Source organism: Grampus griseus, assembly GCF_964374135.1.
Source record: "Grampus griseus genome assembly, chromosome: 2".
In the NCBI taxonomy this organism is placed as follows: Eukaryota; Metazoa; Chordata; class Mammalia; order Artiodactyla; family Delphinidae; genus Grampus; species Grampus griseus.
The window spans coordinates 102412115-102430850 of NC_139018.1; the positions used below are offsets into that span (position 1 = coordinate 102412115).

The window sequence follows — 18736 nt, forward strand, 5'->3', positions numbered from 1 at the left end:
TTTCAAGCCTGTGTCTCTTTCCTGGATGGTGCCACCACCCAACCACTTACCATAAATCTGGAAGCCTCTGAGATTCTCCTCCTTCACCTCCTATAACCACTTAGTTATTCAATCTTTTTATCTTCTGTATCTGTCCCTTGCTTCTTACTCCCATTTCTACTACCCTCATCACTTTTTACCTGCAATTCCAACTGGTCTTTGCCCCTCTTCTCTTGCCCTTCTCCAATCTATCCTCTACTCTGCTTATATAATGGTGTCTCTAACAGTCAAATCTGATTTTTATTCCTCTGATTGATTTCCTTTAATAGCTTCTCATAGTTTTAAATATAAAATAGTTCAAATTCCTTATCCTAGCAAAAACCTTACTTAATATATTTCTGTCTACTTTGCTTCCCTCATCCTTGCGCAGGCTCAGCGGCCATGGCTTACGGGCCCAGCCGCTCTGTGGCATGTGGGATCTTTCCGGACCGGGGCACGAACCCGTGTCCCCTGCATTAGCAGGCGGACTCTCAACCACTGCGCCACCAGGGAAGCTCTTCCCTCATCTTTTGATAGTTTCCTTGCATGACACATTCAGTCAATCCTAGTAAAGAATTTGTTTCATGCTGTTTCAACTAGAGGATTCTGTAGCTTAGCATGTGCTGATCTTTCTGCCTGCAATGCCCTCTCTATTTGCTTTATTTAACTGTCTTCATTCATGTTGCAAAATTTAAACATTAAATTTTGGTTTAATGTTTGACTAGAGTGTTTCGTCTTCTCTTGGTTTGACTACAGTGTTTCATCTTCGTGTTCTCAGAACATGAGTGTATCGTCCTTTACTTTCCACATTACAGTGTAAATTGTGGGTTTGCTTTCTGGGTCTTGTAAAATATTTCAAGTAAAGCAGTGGTTATGTACCTAGTACTCACAATGTGCAGCACAATGTCTAGCACATAGTAAGTACTTGATAAATGAATAGTTCTAAATATACTAAAGACCTGGACTGGTGCAGAGTACAGAGAGGAATGGGTCGATTTTCAATATATGAGATATTTCACTGGCAGAATTGGAAGGACTTATTGACTAATTAGAGGTAGGGTGTGAGGAAGAGTTATCACAGATGACCATTATGTTCCTAGTTAGATAACTTGGTCCTATTGATTGAGACAGGGAAGACTGAGATGGATGGGGTTTAAACACCGTATATGTACATTCATTTATTTATTTTGGACACGATATGTTAGAAATGCCTGTGCCACATTAAAGTGGAAATGACATATACAGTAAACAGCCAAATGGGTCTAGATCCCAGTCAATGCTGTCCAACAGAAGTATAATGTGAGTTGCAAATGTAATTTAAAATTTTCTGGTAGCCATATTTTAAAAAGTAAAAGAAATAGGTTAATTTAATTTTAATAGTATATTTTACTTAACCTTGGATTTGTTGACTGCACTATTAACATTTTGTGCCAGAGAATTCTTTGTTGTGTAGGGCTATCCTGTGAATTGTAGGATGTTTAGAGCATCCCTGGCCTCTTGTTAGTAGTTGCCAATAGCTCCCTCCTCACACAAGTTGTGACAACCAAAAATGTCTCCAGATATTGTTAAATGTCTCGGGGGGAGGAGACGGTACCAAATCACCCCTGTTTGAGAACCATCGATTCAACCCAATATAGCCAAATTATTATTTCAACATGTAATCAATATTAAAAGTTATTGAGATTTTAATAATTTTTTGTGTTGTATCTTTGAAATTGGATGTATAGATTTCACAGCACTTCTCAGTTTGTACTAGCCACATTTCAAGTGCTCAACAGCTACATGTGGCTAGTGTCTACCTTTTTGAAGAGCATAGGTCAAGAGCCTTAGAGAAATGGTTCGGTCTGGAAATACATGGCTTTATGAAGTCATAAGTTGATAACAGTTAAAACCATGGCAGTAGATAAGATAGTTGAGGAAGAATTTTTTATTTAGGTGAGAAAATAGGAGGATTGAGGAAAAATCCTAGTCCAATGCTCTTCTGGTCTCCCCACACAATCTGCTACCCTTTCTTGTTTATTATCATTATCATTTTAAAATATTTTCTTCACTGAACAATATGGAGAACATGAACGAACAAAGGAAAGGGTATTGAGAAAGACAAGCTGATGACAAAGGGAGGGAATTAATGTTTATTGAACACTTAATTGGTAAGTAATGCTTGAAGCGTTATGTGAACTGTCTTAATTTCACAAGAACCCTTTGAGAGAAATGATGTTACCTCAGTTTATAGAGGAGGAAAGTGAGGTTTTAAATATGCTTTCATTTTAACTAAAATGCTTTTATTTTATTTTTAAATATGCTTTTATTTTAGTTTTTTAAATATGCTTTTATTTTATTTTTAAATATGCTTTTATTTTATTTTTTTAAATTGAGGTATAATTGATATTTTCTTTCTTTTCTTTTCTCCCTCTCTCTCTCCCTTCCTCCTTCTCTCCTATCCTTCCTTTCTGGAAACAGATTTACAAAGGTCTAATCAATTAGACACCTAGCTGTTAATTGGCATCACTGGGATTTTTTTTTTTAATTTTTAGAATTCTTTTTCAAATTCTTTTCCCATTTAGATTACAGAATATTGAGCAAAGTTCCCTGTGCTATACAGTAGGTCTTTGTTGGTTATCTATTTTACACATAGCAGTGTGTACATGTCAATCCCAAACTCCCAGTCTATTCCCCACTCCCACCCCCCCACCCCCGCTTAACCATAAATTCATTCTCTAAGTCTGGCATCACTGAGATTTGAAAGGAAGTTTGACTGATTCCAAAGCCTACATCCTTTTCCCCTATATCCTCCTAATGCACGTAATGAAGCATTTGCTATCTACTGAGTTTTATAAAATAAGTAAGAAGGCGTATGTGATTGTACAGTTAGTTCCCAGGATACCTATCACCACTTTTGATCTGATTTCGGAAGCAAATTCACCTTAACGGCGAGGTACCATGATCTCCATGTCATTGGCAAGTATGATTTCAGTATCGTTTGCTGCGAAAGACACTAAACCACGATGTTTTTGTCTGTTACCTTAAGTACTGTCAATAATTCTGTGGTTAGTTGTAACTTTTAGTTATGAAAAAAATCAGCCAAGACGTACTCAGCATTTTGTTTAAATACTGACCGCATTTCACCAAGGAAAGTAAAATAAAGAGCTTTATGACGTCGTTCGGTTTCTCCAACAGACTGATCAAGCGAGTTCGAAGGGGAAGGTTCGGGGAAGAGGGGGCGGCACGGTGAGAAACGAGAATCTGAGCAAGCGCAGAAACAAACAGATGTTAATGGAGGCGAGAAGGCTACTGCGCTCTCACTTTGCGAACTGTCGTAAAGGCCCCAGTGTCGTGCTCGCTCGGTAGAGGAGGGATTGGTTAGGCGGCGGCGGCCGGAGAGCAGCGGCAGTGGCGGCGACGGTGGCGAGGTGATCGGTCTGCGCAGCATAGAAACGCTCGCAGCTTCGGGAAAGGAGTTCCCGTGGGACCAAATTAGGCATTCTGAACCCAAGCCGGGTCAGCTGGGCCGATCCAGGCGCTGCCGCTCGTACAGTTTTGGTGGCGGTGACAGACGCTGCTCTTGACTGTAGGGGCCTATTAGGCCAACATCCGAGGCGCGGATCACTGACTCTCGACGCATCCTCTTCCCCCCTTACATCTCCTGTCTTCCTTCCTGGGCCAGTGATTCCCGGAGCCTGGGAAGAGGGTTGCTAATGATTAAGGTGAGGAGGGCGGGGGGGGGGGAGGGGATCGATTGGAGGCCGCGCGTGCGCGCAACGGGGGAGGGGCCGGGCTGGAGGGGAGAAAGAGGAAGGGCTGCGGCCGCGGAAGGCTGGGGTCGGCGACCGGCCGGTTATTGCTGGCTCCGTAGTGACTTAGGGTCTGGGTCTCCGCAGAAGATTTAATTGTGTTTGAGCAAAGCATTTGTCTACAGACACACCCACCCCCCTCAGTAAGGGGCTGTGGGTGAAGGGATTTCTTTCCCTTTTTCGACTCTCTCTAGAGTCTTAGGATGGGGGCTGAGGACTGAGGCGTGGGAGTGCGATTTGACAATGGAGTGATGAAGGTAACCCGCACCCGGGGTGTTGGAGGGCGCTAAGTCAGCCCTGACGGTTAGGGAGTTGCCTTCTTCTGTGGTCAAGGAAACGTAGACCGCAGAACAGCTGAGATACAGACCCGTCAGATTTTTGTATAGAGTTGGCTGGTTGGTCATTAAAAAAGAAGCTTGATATTTTTGTTACTGTTTTTAGAGAATTTATCAGAGTCAGTAACAATGTTGTAGTTGGAAATATTTGTTCTATGCTGCAGAAATAGAGGTTTGTCACCATAGTTCTTACATAGGTTATAGTAGATCTTTACAGATAAGTTCTTAACGCACGTCTAAGTTTTAACGTTTAAAAAATGCCAGGAAGTATAGGGTATCCATTTAATTTGTTCATGTTTGTAGTGTGGGGTGATTCCATTGTATTGCATGCTTTCCTGTTTCTTGGTTTATGTGCAGTATGAATTTAGAACTCGCTGGGGTGGTAAAATGCCAGCTGACATAGACTTCATTTTATAGTTCATAAAGCTTTTTGAACCTGACTTAATCCAAACTTTATTTCATTTGGTGTTTTATGTTTAATTTTCTTGTTTTAGGGACCTCTTCAACCAAAAAGAACAGACTGGGGAAAAGATAAGCTAAGGTTCCATTTCCTTTCCCATTTTTGTTTTTTGTGTCATTGCTTTCAAATGTTAGTATGTGATTAAGGTATTACATAGAAGTTTTATAATACTGGTTTTACTTGGTTTTATTAGGGTGAAAAATCTACATTTTGATATTTCATTACTATATGTTTTTTAGTAAAAATTTTCATGTCAATGTGAACCAGGTTATTTTTTCATACAAAACAGTAGTGTTTGGTCGTGTTTGTGAGACAAAACAGGTAGGGTGAGAAAGAAACCCTTTCACTCTGAAAAGGATCTTAAATTGTTTTTTTTTTAAGCCTTGAATTATTTTACTTTTGTCCATTTCTTGTCATTTAACCTTGGACAAATGACATCTCTCTCCTGTGCATTTGTTTGCCTCTGCAATTCAGAGGAGTATTCTAAGAACTGGTGAGGGTATTTATGAATTGGTCTGAACAATATTGTAGGGAAACTAGGAAGATTAGAGTTTCTCCTTGTACATCAGGGAAGCTGTATCTTGTGTGTATGGATCCTTCTGTCACTTTTTCCCTTTTGTTTGGTGTCTCTTGGTCACTTGCATATTAATTCTTTCACTAGAGTTGGTTTTTGACAAAAGATATAGTAAAAATAATTTCATTTTGGTGAAAAATGCATTGCAGTGGAGGTTATACCGTGACAAATTTCACTTCAGTACTCTATTTCTACAGATAATTGAAAAATAGCTATACTGATCTTTAAGATAAGAGATCAGCAATTTACTCATCTAAAGCAAAGGAATAGTCAGCAGATACTCCTAAATAGTTATTTTCACTTTAAAATTTAAAATGTGGAATAAAAACCTCATTGAATCAAACCAATTAAATTTTTTAGATGCTTCTTGTATTATTTTGTCAAAGAGGGGTTTCTGTAACATGCTTTACTTAGAGCGTAATTATATGTGCCCTTGTTTTGACATTTCCCCTGGTGGCTAGGATTTCAATAGGAAAAAAAAAAAGTGACAGTACTAAAAATGATGGTAAAGTATGTTATAACTTGACATTAACATTCTATGGGTGACATTATTATACATAAAGAGTGTAGGGCTAGAGACAGGAGATCTGGATTTTAAATCTAGCTTTGCTTGCTATTCATTAGATCTGTGACTTTGTGGATGATTATCCATCCGGGGCTTCAGATCTCTCTCAACTGTTAAATGAGAAGTGTGGGATAGGTAACTCTAGTTTTCTCTAGGTCCCAATTTTAATGGTTTGCATTTCTAGTTAGGTGTTTTTGGTATTAATCGTATTCATCATGATCCAGTCCCCAGAAAGAAATGCTATACTGAGAGTATTAATTCCTTCATGGTATGTATATATTAGAGACAGGGGGAAAAAAACGAAACAAAACAAATGATTGAGCCATGTTTGTTGTTCTAGATAATGCTTCTGTCCCATTGTAGATATTACTCATGATTAGCTCTCATATGATACTAAAAAATGAAACTTTTACTCCTGGTAATGCTCTTTAAATCATCCTGAGTAATTTGCTTTCAGAAACCCATAATCATTGTTCAGTGAATTTCCAGAAATGCATTTGAATGCCTTACATCTCTGTTCTTTCTTTGCTGCATCCCATAGTGTTTTGGTAACAGCTGGCCCAAGTTTCTGCAGGTACTCAGTTTATTACCATGGCGTGAGCAGTGAGTGAGCTACAAATGTTTAAAAACAAATACTAAACTGAGCTTACATTTTAGATAGAGGTACTGCATTACTATTTAATCATTCTGCAAGTATTTATTGATTGTCTCATGTTCTTGGCATTATTCTTGGCCTTCAGTGAAGAGGCACTGTGCCTTCATGCAGTGGATATTTTATTAGGGGAAACAATAAACAGAATAGCTTTATGTAGTGGTAAGTGCCATGAAGAAAATAGGGGCATGTAATGGAGAATGAATGAAAGTGGGGCTCTACTGTGCATTGAGAGGTTAGAAAGGGCCTCTTTTTAGAGCTAATACTTGATTTGCGATCAGTGATTAAAAAGAGTCAGCCATAGTGGCAATCTGGAGGAAGAGTGCTGCAGACAAAGCAAACGGTAAATACATTAGATTGGGTTTGATTCTGGAGAATCTACAATTGTGAATTAATTGTTTGGTTTGTCTGTTAGTCTTTTTCATAATTACTGATAGACAATTGTAAAAGGAAGGTTAAAAATATTTATGTGTAGTAACCAAATGTAATGTGTTGACATTGTTTAAATCCTGACTCAAACCAACTGTAGAAAGTAATTTTTGAAGCACTTTGGAGGAAATTTGAATGTGGATAGGTATTAGATGATTTCAAGGAATTATTGTTAGTTTTGTGAGGGATGCTAATGGCATTATGTTTATGTAAGAAAATGCCCATTTTTAGAGATGGAGACTGAAGAATGAGGAAGAGAAATTTGTTTGGTATTCGTTTAAAAATACTTCCGAGCAAAGAAAGGATGGGAGAGATGAGTTAGATGAAGCAAGTGTGGAATAATCCTGATAATTGTTGTGTTGGAGTGATAGGTATATGTGTAGTAATAATATTGTTCTCTTTTTGTGAGGTTTGAAAATGTTCTTACTTTAAAGTGCATTTAAAATAATTTATACCCTATTTAGATGTCTTCTCCTTTTTTTTCTCTTCCTCCCAGTTTTGATAAAATGTAGACTTTTGTTCCTCTTTCTAAACATTCATCATTTAGTCAACAAATATGAGTACTGTATTTCAGGCACTGTGTCAGTGCTTGAGTTAAAACAAAGAGCAGGACCTTAAGGCCTGCCTATCAGGAGCTTATGGTTTGCTGGATGAAGAGAGAGACCCTCAGTGTGGACTGTGTTAACATGAAATCATAGATTTCTGTGTTTTCCTGAGGGTACACAGGATCAGCATCTTAGTGTTTATGTGGTTACTAAACAAATATTTTTCTTGGGACATCCCTGGCGGTCCAGTGGTTAAGACTCTGTGCTCCCAATGCAGGGGGCACAGGTTCAATCCCTGGTTGGGGACCTGAGATCCTGCATGCTGCATGGTGTGGCCAAAGAAAAATTGTTTTTTTCTTTTTCTAGAGAATTGAGAGTTTAGGAAGTTCTGTATGCAGCTGTGTGCCAGTCTGAGTCACTGTTGTATTCATTTCCCTTATTCATATGTTCTATAGGGCATCGGAATAAATCACCTTTTTACTTTACCACCTTTTGACATCCCAGTTTGCCTTTATTTAAATTTTTTATTTTGAAATAATTTCAAACTTAAAGTTTAAAAAATGGTACTGAGAACTCTTCAATATCCTCTAGTCAGATTTGCCAGTTTTTAAAATTTTGTTGTATTTGCTTTAATGCTCTCTTCTGAGTCACTTCAAAGTAAATTGAATGTATTATGCCCAAGTCTCTAAATATTCACTGTGTATTGTATTCTTTTGCATTATCACAGTACAGTTACCAGATTCAGGAAATCTAACATTGATAATACTATATTATCTAATCTATCTAATCTATAGCCCCTATTCCAGGTTTGTCAGTTTGTCCCAGTAATAGCATTTGTTCCTTTGTAGCATTTTCCCCATAGGATCCAGGCCAGGATTGCAAATTGCATTTAGTTGTCATATCTCTTCAGTCTCCTTTCATCTGGAACAGTATCTTAGCCTTTCTCTTTCATTGTATTGACATTTTTGAAGAATACAGGCTATATATTTCATAGAGTATTCTCAATTTGGATTTGTCTGATGTTTCCTCGTAATTAGATTCAGGTTATGCATCCCCAGCGGGGGATTTTGTATCTTTCTCAGGGTATGATATTGAAGTACCTGTTATCGGTCTGCCCCTCATTGGTGATGTTAATTTTTAGTTACCTGGTCACGGTGTTGTCTGGTTTCTTCACAGGAACGTATAATTATTTTTTCCCCTCTCACCTAATAAGCAGTCTGTGGGGATAACTTTGAGATAGAGCATATATCCTGCTTCTAATCAGATCTGTATTTTCATCAAATTTCCCTCCTGGATTTAACATCCATTGATGATTCTTGCCTGTGCTGATGTTTATATTGATGGTTGCAAAATGGTTATTTTCTGACTCCGTTTCTTTATGTCAATAGGCGTTCTGTTTTAGGGCAGAAGCATCCTTTTATCTATCTGTTATCAATATGGACTTATGTACTTCCTGTCTTACTCAATGGGTTATACTCCATTATTGCCTTTATTTATTTTGATGCTCAGATTGTCCCAGGTTTGTCCAGTGGGAGCCTTTCTACCCTGGATTCTGTGTCTTTTTGACATACTCTCATAATTTTTTTGGAGTATTTCCTCTCTTTTTGCACATCTCAGTCCTGGAATCAGCCATTCTCCAAGGAGCCCTGGGTCCTTACAGTGGGGAATCCAATTTGCTTTTGAGTTATCTATTTATATATAGAAATAATCTCTTCTTTTCTGGATCAGGACATCTTTTGAGAAACTAAATTTAAATTAGACTTTGATAATGGGTTTGTATTTCTCTGAAGATTTTGTTTATGAAGTAATTACATAAGATTTAGCAATTATATTTACCGTAAAGCAATTATTTTATTCTTTTCTTTTTCAAATACGTAAGTTCTAATTTGATCTTAATCGTGATCAAATGAAATAAAAGAAGAAAAAGGGTTATTTTATTTTATGTTACCTTGTGTGTGTGTCTGTGTATGTATATGTGTGTGGGAAGGGTTTAACCACTTAACTGTTAAAAAATGACTTAAGTTTTATATACTTAACTGTTGTTTTTTTTATATATTTTTTTTATTTTTGGCTGCATTGGGTCTTCATTGTTGCCCGCGGGCTTTCTCTAGTTGCGGCGAACGGGGGGCTACTGTTCGTTGCGGTGCACGGGTTTCTCTTTGCGGTGGCTTCTCTTTGTTTTAGAGCACGGGCTCTAGGCGCACAGGCTCTAGGTGCGCGGGCTTCAGTACTTGTGGCACTTGGGCTCCGTAGTTGTGGCTTGCAGGCTCTAGAGTGCAGGCTCAGTAGTTGTGGCTTGTGGGCTCTAGAGCGCAGGCTCAGTAGTTGTGGCGCACGGGCTTAGTTGCTCCGCAAGTAAGTCCTCCTGGACCAGGGCTCAAACCTGTGTCCCCTGCATTGGCAGGCGATTCTTAACCAGTGCGCCACCAGGGAAGTCCCTACTTAACTGTTTTTAACTGAGTCATCAGACATTTTGGTTTGAGGAAATTGTTGCTTTTTAACTAGCTTTTTAAATGAAAATGTTTTTATTGTAATATAGAATGATATTTCATATAAGAGTGGGAACTCAAAGGCACATTATTCCAGGCAGTTACTGTTACATCTTGGTATGTTTCACAGCCATTGTCTCACCTTTGCATCGGTATTTGCTTTATTTGTCTTTTAAACTTAACTTTTAAGTATTTTTCCTGGCAGTATTTTGAATGATTTTTATTTTTGAACCAATTAACGTCTGTACATGGTTTAAAAATTAGTTCCAAATGGCTTATAGTGAAAAAAACAGCAGTCCCCTCTGCAACCCCTCCTAATCTCCTAGTTCCACTTCCTAAGTGGGAACACTTTCAGCTCTTAAAATTTTTTTTTCTTTTGGTATTTACCTTCATATTTCTAAATAATATGCTTATATATCTACTTAGCCACTTTAGATGTCAGTTTACATTTTTTGTTTTTTAAATAATTATTTAATTTTTAAGATAAAATACATATCAATACAAAGGATACTAAATTCACAGGGTACAAAGGGCATACAGGGAAAGATAAGTCTTCTTGCCATCCCTGTCTTCCCACCACCCAGTTCTTTTCCCCGGAGACATATTCCCTCTTCTTAGTTTATATGTATCTCCAGAGCAGTGGTTCTCTGTGGTCTGTGGAGTCTTGAGGGGGGGTCTTCAAATGTTTCAAGTTATCTGTTGGTTTGAAACTATTTCATAATAATACTAACTTCTTCTTTGTTACTTAACTATGTTGACATTTGCACTGATGGTGCAAACACAGTGATGGGTAAAACTACTGGCCCTGCAGTGCATATCAAGACAGTGGCAAAAATTGTACTAATAGTCATATTCTTCATCACTGTACATTAATGGTTGGGGAAAAAAACCTGGTTTCATTTAAGAATATCCTCCATGAAGCAGTAAAGCTTGTTAATTTTATTAATCTTGATCCTTGAGTACATTTTTTTTAATATTTCATGTGACAAAATGAAAAGAATGTTATACGACACTTCTGCTGCATACCAAAGTATGATGCTTGTCTTGAAGAAAAATATTTGTGTGATTGAGTTGCGAGCCCAACTAGCAAACTAGTTGCTTTTTTCATGGAACACTATTTTTACTTGAAAGAATGACAAACTGTAGTTACTTAAACTTGGGTATTTGTACATATTTTCTCAAAAATAAATGAAGTGAGCCTGTCACTTTAGGGAAAACAACCAACAGAATTTATTGCCAGGATAAAATTAAGGCTTTCAAGCAGAAATTAGAATTTTGGAAAACATATCTGCCACTGTGATCTTGGCAACATCTCAGGACCTTGCTGATGAAATTGTTGGTGATATTAACAAATGTGATTTTTTTTTTAATTTGCTGTGTTATAATGAAATGTGTCATTGTTTGGAAGATGTGCATAACTCGGTGGACCAACTTTTTTCAAAAGATCAATGCATGATATTAACAGAATCATGCTGTGGGTATAAGGGCCTACTTAAGTGCAAGATAGATCAATAGATTTTTTTTTTTTGATCAATAGATTTTAAATGAAATGGTCTGGAAAGTTTCATTGATATGGTTTCAGAGTCCACCTTGCAACTAACCTTTACAGAATTACGCTTGTTAAGTTTTGGCTTAATATCAAAGAAGAATAATATCCACACTTATCTGAAAAGGTTATTAAAAATATTCCTTCTTTTATCAACCACATATTGGTGTGAAGCTGGATTTTCATTTTAGATTGACTACAGGAGCAGATATAAGAAATCGGGTTTCTCTATTAAAGAAATTTGCAAAAATGTACAGCAGTGCCACTCTTACTAATCTTTTTGGAAAAATACATTCATAAATGTTACTTATTAGCATGGAGTGGATTTACCTTTGCTGATTTTAAATAAAAAATTTTAAAGCATTTACCAGCTTTCCTCTATAATATTATTACCAGTACATACAACCCACATAATAAAAGCCCTTTGAGTTCCTCAATTATTTTTTAAGAGTGAAAAGGGGTTCACAAGTCAAAAAGTTTAAAAACTGATGCTACAGCTGGTTAAATCCAGAGGGTTAAGCAGTTTTAAGCATTACTTTTTGACTGCTTATGGAAAAGGAGTTCACACTTCTCTCTTTACCGTTTCTCCCAATATAGTTGTATCACAATTTTAGATTATTTTATTTTGTTTTGTTTTTCAAAAACATACTTCATATTTACTCTTTTATTATATAAATATCAGTTTAACCTTTTACTGTAAGAATATAAATGTTTTAAGAGAGGCTTTGTTATTCTTTATACCGATTCACAGTCAATTAATTGATAAAGGTCTCTGGGTTTCTTTAACTCCATGGTCTCGTATGTTGCATATTTTAAATAACAATTCAGCATATATTTACTGAATGCCAACTATGTGTTCAACACAGTAGTGATGAAAATCAAATCTTGGCCTTAGTGGGAAAACAAGTAAATTTTACAGATGGTGATTATGGAAATAACTGGGCTGGGAAAAGAAGATGGGGGTAGGGTTAGCTTTTTAAGTATAAGGTGGTCAGGGATGGTCTCAAGGATAAGGAAACATTTAAGCACAGACCCAAATGAAGCAGGTAGGAGAGCCTTATGGATATCCTGGGGACAAGCATTCCGAGCAGATTAAATAGCAATAGTATGCTTGGCCGGCAGAGGAATCAGCCAAGAAGCTGTTGCGGCTGGAGTGGAGTGGAGGAGAAAATGGTGGTCTCTTAGGACAAAGGTAGAAAGGGTTTATGTCCTTCATTTTTACGAAATGTTCTTTGTAGCTTTGATAACTACTTAGTCATTTTTTCCTCTGTTCTCTTTTTGGAATTGTTTGTGAAGTCAGATGATTGGATTTTGTTGCTGTTTTGTACTTGCTGTTAGTTCCTCTGTGTGTGTGTGTGTGTGTGCCCGTGCACATAGTTTTTAAAAAATGCTGGGCTTCCCTGGTGGCGCAGTGGTTGAGAGTCCGCCTGCCGATGCAGGGGACACGGGTTCGTGCCCCGGTCCGGGAAGATCCCACATGCCGCGGAGCGGCTGGGCCCGTGAACCATGGCCGCTGAGCTTGCGCGTCCGGAGCCTGTGCTCCGCAACGGGAGATGCCACAACAGTGAGAGGCCCGCGTACCGCAAACAAAACAAAACAAAACAAAAACAAAAAAATGCTTATTGTGTGCCATCTCCTTTTCTTCCCACTCCCCTTCTTTCTGTTCTTTGTACGTGTTAGGCCTGTTCCTGCTACATGGTCTTTCCTTACTGTTTCCGCCTGCTAGGAATGGTGTTCTTCCAGAACTGCGTGGCTTGGTTGATTGGTGGCTGGTTCCTTCTCATGATTCGTGTCTTTAGTTTCTTAGCGAGGAGACTGTTGATGGTTAACCTTTACCATTTGTTTTATTTCCTTAAGAGCACATATTTCTAAAATTATCTTGATTGTTTGTCTACTCGTGTCTTGTTTGTCCTCATTTGCATGCAGTTTCCATGAGAGACTTTCTGTGTTCTGTTCACTGCTGATTCCAGTATCTAGAATGGTGCCCAGCTTGTAATGGGCTCTCAATAAGTATTTATTGAATGACCACAATACATAAATAAATGGTAGCTAATGTATTATCAGTGATATTGTATCTTCTAAAATGTTAATAAACTACTGTAAAATTCATTTCTGTTACCTGGGTGTTGTTTCCAGATCCTGATCTGATTTCAGATGCTTGGGATAGAAAATGTTTGGATAACCTGACTTGTAATTATCCTGCTAGAACTGAATAGATCTTTTCTGAAACCTTCTTCCTACACTTGCATTTATCCATTTTATTCCAGTGTGAGTGAATATTTTTCCTCATAGATGGCAGTTCTGGGTAGCAGTTCTAATGCCTCGACTTACTTTTCAGTCATCTTCCTTTATCTTGAACAAGTTTCAGTTTAAAAGATTTTCTTCTTTTCTCTCCTATCATCTTCACTAACCCTCAGTTGCCTCTTTTTCAGTTGCCACTTTCTTCCCCAACAAGAAGAAGTCACAGTTTATGTATACTGAAACCAAAGTTCTGAAGATTACCCAAAAAGTATATGAGTAAATGTTTGTAGGCTAGACATGTATAGGAATCCACATTAAGGTTAGGATTACTATATTTATCTAGAATATGAAATTCTTGGAACAGGGTAGCATCTTAACTATCTTTTAAATTATTACCTTGAGCAGTGTCTGGTATCAAAAAACTAAAATAGGTTTATTGAGTAAAGTAGCTGACATTAGTATACTGGATAATAAATCCTTGGTTTCCCCAAACCAGTACCCTGGGATTGTTTAATAGCTTGCTGTTTTTGCTTTTTGCCACAAAGATTTTCACTTGCTGTCTGAATACACAGGTTCAAGGAAGACAAAAATGTCATTTGGTCCAAATAACCTTGGAAATCCCTAAAGTTGCCCATAAAATATATAGATATACAGTCTCTGAAAGTCCAACACATCCTATTTTTCCTTCAGTGTTGGAACAAATCACGTTTCATTGTTAAACACTAGATGAAGTTGTAGGCTATGTTTGTGGTCCATGTTATGGGAAAAATAAATGGCTCTAAACATTAGAATCTGACAGCACAGCAAGATACTCATATCATGAGAAGCACATGGGAAGTAAGGCCAACTAGAAAGTAGTAAAATATTACCTTTTTGTGTTCATTTTGGGCATTCACTCATTGAGCAGAATAGCAGGCATAATCTACATGGTTTAAATTATTTTTTTTTCTTCATATAGTTGAATTTATATTAGTGTGCTCTCTATCCAGAGGTGTTCCCCTATCCAGTTTTCAGCCTTTACCTTCAGTCATTAAAGTGTCAGTAACTCTTCCTGGTTTTTCTCTTATGACTCTTTTTCTCATTCTTTAGAACATACTATTAATTAATATTCCCCAGGTTACATATTTTGACCTAGATCACGTACGTAGAGCAAAACCAACTTTTATCTAAGTACACTTGGACTTCATTCAGGGAGAAATTGTTCCCTTGGACACTTGTGCTCAGCATATTAGATCTTACATTCTCAAAGTAGCTGCCATCTTTTCTAATCTAGTTTTCTGTTTTATTTTGTTACCCCAACCTTTACTTTGGGGCTTTAACAACTCAGGGTTTTGGTCTGATCTGCAAGAGGAATTTGAGGTTCTCTTGAATAAGACTAACTTGAGGTGGGTGTACCTACAGAACTGAAGGCCTGCCAAAAACAAAAAAAAAAGGAAAAATTCATGGGGGCAGATTGTGGACTTTTTTGCCAAGATGATTTCTAAAAGCTAGTTGACTATTTAGCTTTAAAAACAGTAATAAAAGCCAGTATGTGCATACATTATTTTGCTTAAAAATTTATAACAACCTTTTGAGGTAAATATTTCCATTTTTCAGATGAGGAAATTTAGGCACAGCATGGTTAGTAACTTGATGAAGACTCACAGCAATGATGGAGTTGAAGGGATTTAAAGTTCATTAGGTTTCGAGTCACATGAGAAAGGAATTCCAAAATTCAGGGGCTTAATCTGAATTTCTGTAATACCTTTAATGAGAACAGTAAGCTGTTTTCTTATCTCCACTGGGCATGGCCTTTGTCAAAAGAGAGGGAAGGATGGTGATATTTTATTTGGATGGTGTGATTAAGAGGGACTTAATTTTTCTGTGCTTTTTCTGTGTATTCTAGATTTTCTGTAGTGAAGATTTTAAAAATCTATTGAAGTATAATTTATAAAAGGCACACATTTTACTGTACAGTTGAGTGAGTTTTGGCAAATATATACATCCATGTAACCAACACCCCAATCAGGACATAAAACATTCCATCACCCTAGAAAGTTCTTTCTTGCTCCTTTGCAATAAGTCATCCGTATCTCCTGTCCCGGGCAACCACTGATCTGATTTTTGACATCGTGGATTAGTTTTGTTTGTTGTAGAACCTCATATACATACAAATCATGTAATATTACTGTTTTGTGTCTGGCTTCTTCTGCTCATCAAATATTTTCTGTCTAGCATTTTTTTGTGAAAATTTGCAAATATATAAAAGTTGAAAGAATTGTACAGCAAGCACCCATTTCCCTATCACCTAGATTCTACAGTTACCAATTTGCTTTTTTGCCTTATCACATATCATTCCATCTATCCATTCCTCTAACCATTCATCAGCCAAGTTTATTGGTGTGTGTGGTGTTTTGTTTGTTTGGTTTTGTATTGCAAATTGTTGCAGACATCAGTGCATTTTACCCCTAAACAAATTCAGCTTCCATGTCATTAACTAGAGTTGGATACTTGTTTACAGTTCTTTGTTTTTGAAGTAAAATTACATACAGTGAAATGCACAAATCTTAAGTGTACCATTTAAGTTTTGCCAGATGTATACATTTGTGTAACCCAAATCCTTATGAAGAGGTAGAACATCACCATCACCTCGGAAAAGTTCCCTCATGTGCCTCCTGTTCAATTGTTTCCCCCTATCCTTTGTAGAACACAACCACTGTTTTGACTTTTTTTCATCTTAGACTAAATTTGCCTGATCTAGAACTTCATATAAATGGAATCAATATAGATAGATGTTTCATATCTGATTTCCTTCCCTTAGCAGGATGTTTTTGAGAGTCATCTGTAATGTTACTTGTATCAGTAGTTCCTTCTTTGCTGTTGTTCTTGTTACTGTTTGGTATCCCATTGTACCTATATGTCATAATTTGTTTATCTTTTCACTTGTTGGAGATTTGTTTTTCCCAGTTTTGGGTTCTTATGAGTAAAGCTTTGAACATTCACATACAAATCTTTTTGTATACCTGTATTTTCCAACCTAGGTGTGGAATTACTGGATCATAGGTTAGATGAATGTGTGACTGTACTAGCAGCTCCTAAGAGTTGTATGTGGAGTTCCAGTTGTGCCACATCCTTAACATTTGGTGGTTTTGGTCTTTTTAGTCTTTTAGCCTTTTATTGGGTATACAGTTGTATCTCACTGTGGTTTTAGTTTGCATTTCCCTGATAACTGAAAATATTGAGCATTTTTTCATGTACTTACTGGCCATTTGTATATGTTTAGAAAAATGTTAAAAATTATTTGCCTGTTTTTTGGGAGGTTGTCTTATTAAGATGTGAGAGTTTTACATATATTCTGGATTCAGATTGGGTGTGTATTTGTATATACATGTAAATTATATATATGTATATAATGTTCTCTGTTCTATGCTTGCTATCTTGCCTTTTTGTTTTCTTAATGGTATCTCTGAAGAATAGAAGGCTTTTATTTTTATAAAGTCTAGTTTATCAGTTAAAAAAAAATGTTTAGTCCTTTTTGTTTTCTATGAAATCTTTGCCCATGGTGTGATCACATAAATTTTCTGTTCATTTCTTTTTGAAGTTTTAGCTTTTGGGTTTAAGTCTGTGATCTGTTTCGAGTTACGTTTTGTATCTGGTGTAAGGTAGGGGTTGAGATTTTTCCCAGACAGCTCACTAGTTGTTCTACCACCATTTGTTGAAAAGACTTACTCCTTCCCTATTATCTTGGCACTGTTGTTGAAAATCATTTGATGATATGTGTGAGGCTATTTCTGGACTTTCCAGTCTATCTGTATGCCAATAGCACCCTGTTTTGTTACAGTTGGGCTTTAATGTAATCTTGCTATTTGTTTTCTATTTGTCCTATTTATTCTCTGTTCCTTTTTCCCCCCTTCTCTTGTCCCCTTTAGTCTTGAGTTTTTTTTAGTTTTTGTGTTTTGTTTTTTTGCATTACATTTTACTTCCACTATGGGCTTATTAGCTATACCTACTTGTTTTATTTTTTATCTTTGATGGTCTCTTTGGGTTTACACTATGCATATTTAACTTTTCACAGTCTGCCTTCAAGGAATAATAGACTATTTCATGTATAATGTAAGAAACAACAGTCTATTCTTTGCTCCCCTTCTGTGCTTTGTGTTATTATTTTCATACATTTTACTTTTACATGTTAGTAGTTTGGGGAGGATTTCTTTGTTCAAATTTTGGGGTGGTGGCTAGAGATCAATCCTTGTGAAGGTGAGTGTCTTTATGAGGAAGATGCTGGTAGAACTCACTTTTTTCCATTCCACTTTCACAGAAGTGACCAGATGGTGATGATTTATGAAAATGTCTTTTAAATTTGATAAATTCAGACCAGAAAACTTAGATATTTGAGGCTAAAAAAAAGATGGTTATATCATATATTCTTTTTGTAGAACTAGACCAAAATTAGAACTTGGAGCATTTGTAACTGAATATCTCTGAATATTACCCAGTTATTGACTTTAGGCAAATTATTCAGTGAAAAACATTAAAAAATTCCTCCCCTATGTTTTTAATCTGAATATAAGGTAAACTTAGTTGTTCTTTATATTAATTAAAGTTTTTGTTTTTAAATGACTTTGCTCATCTCATTCTAAGCTTTTATTTTCAGGTCTTGATTTTGTCATTCAGTTTATATGTAATCCTTTTTCAGCTTTGTGTCACTTGAGACTATGGTGAACATTCCATTTATGCCCTCATGTGAAATCATGGCTAAAAACAGATTTTGGAATGCACGTTGTAGGCTAATTTTTAATTATACAGCTCATTTTATGTTGCTGATTATTTGTATATTCCAGACAAGTTTTGGGATTGCTCTTTATTCTGTTTTAACTTCTAAGTGTATTGTAGCTTACAATTCTTCTCTACCTATTGGAAGGTAGTGAAGTTGAGACTGTGCTGCCTGATTAGAGTGGTAGGGAGCGAGCTTAGTGTTAAGGGTGGAAATGAAGGGAGAACATAGGGCTTTAGTTGTTGTGAAGTAGATTCCTCCATCTCATACTAAATTAAAACAAATTCTGGGGGAAATCTTGGAATTCTGTGGACCTTAGTCTGTTCTTTCATATGCTG

At 36.8% G+C, this 18736-nt stretch overlaps 1 protein-coding gene across 5 annotated transcripts in view; it reads left to right on the forward strand.

Moving 5' to 3' along the window:
• The first annotated feature begins 3414 nt into the window (after positions 1-3414).
• The window catches only part of RNF111 (ring finger protein 111), an 80989-nt gene continuing 65667 nt past the window's right edge, over positions 3415-18736 (forward strand). For 4 of the 5 annotated variants that reach the window (XM_082647946.1, XM_082647947.1, XM_082647948.1 and 1 more), the window contains exons 1-2: positions 3415-3722; positions 4639-4685. In XM_082647946.1, the coding sequence (XP_082504072.1) occupies positions 3714-3722; positions 4639-4685 (56 nt within the window). In that variant the 5' untranslated portion in view covers positions 3415-3713. The remainder of the gene's footprint in view (positions 3723-4638; positions 4686-18736) is intronic. The other variant, XM_082647950.1, reaches the window with a different exon arrangement.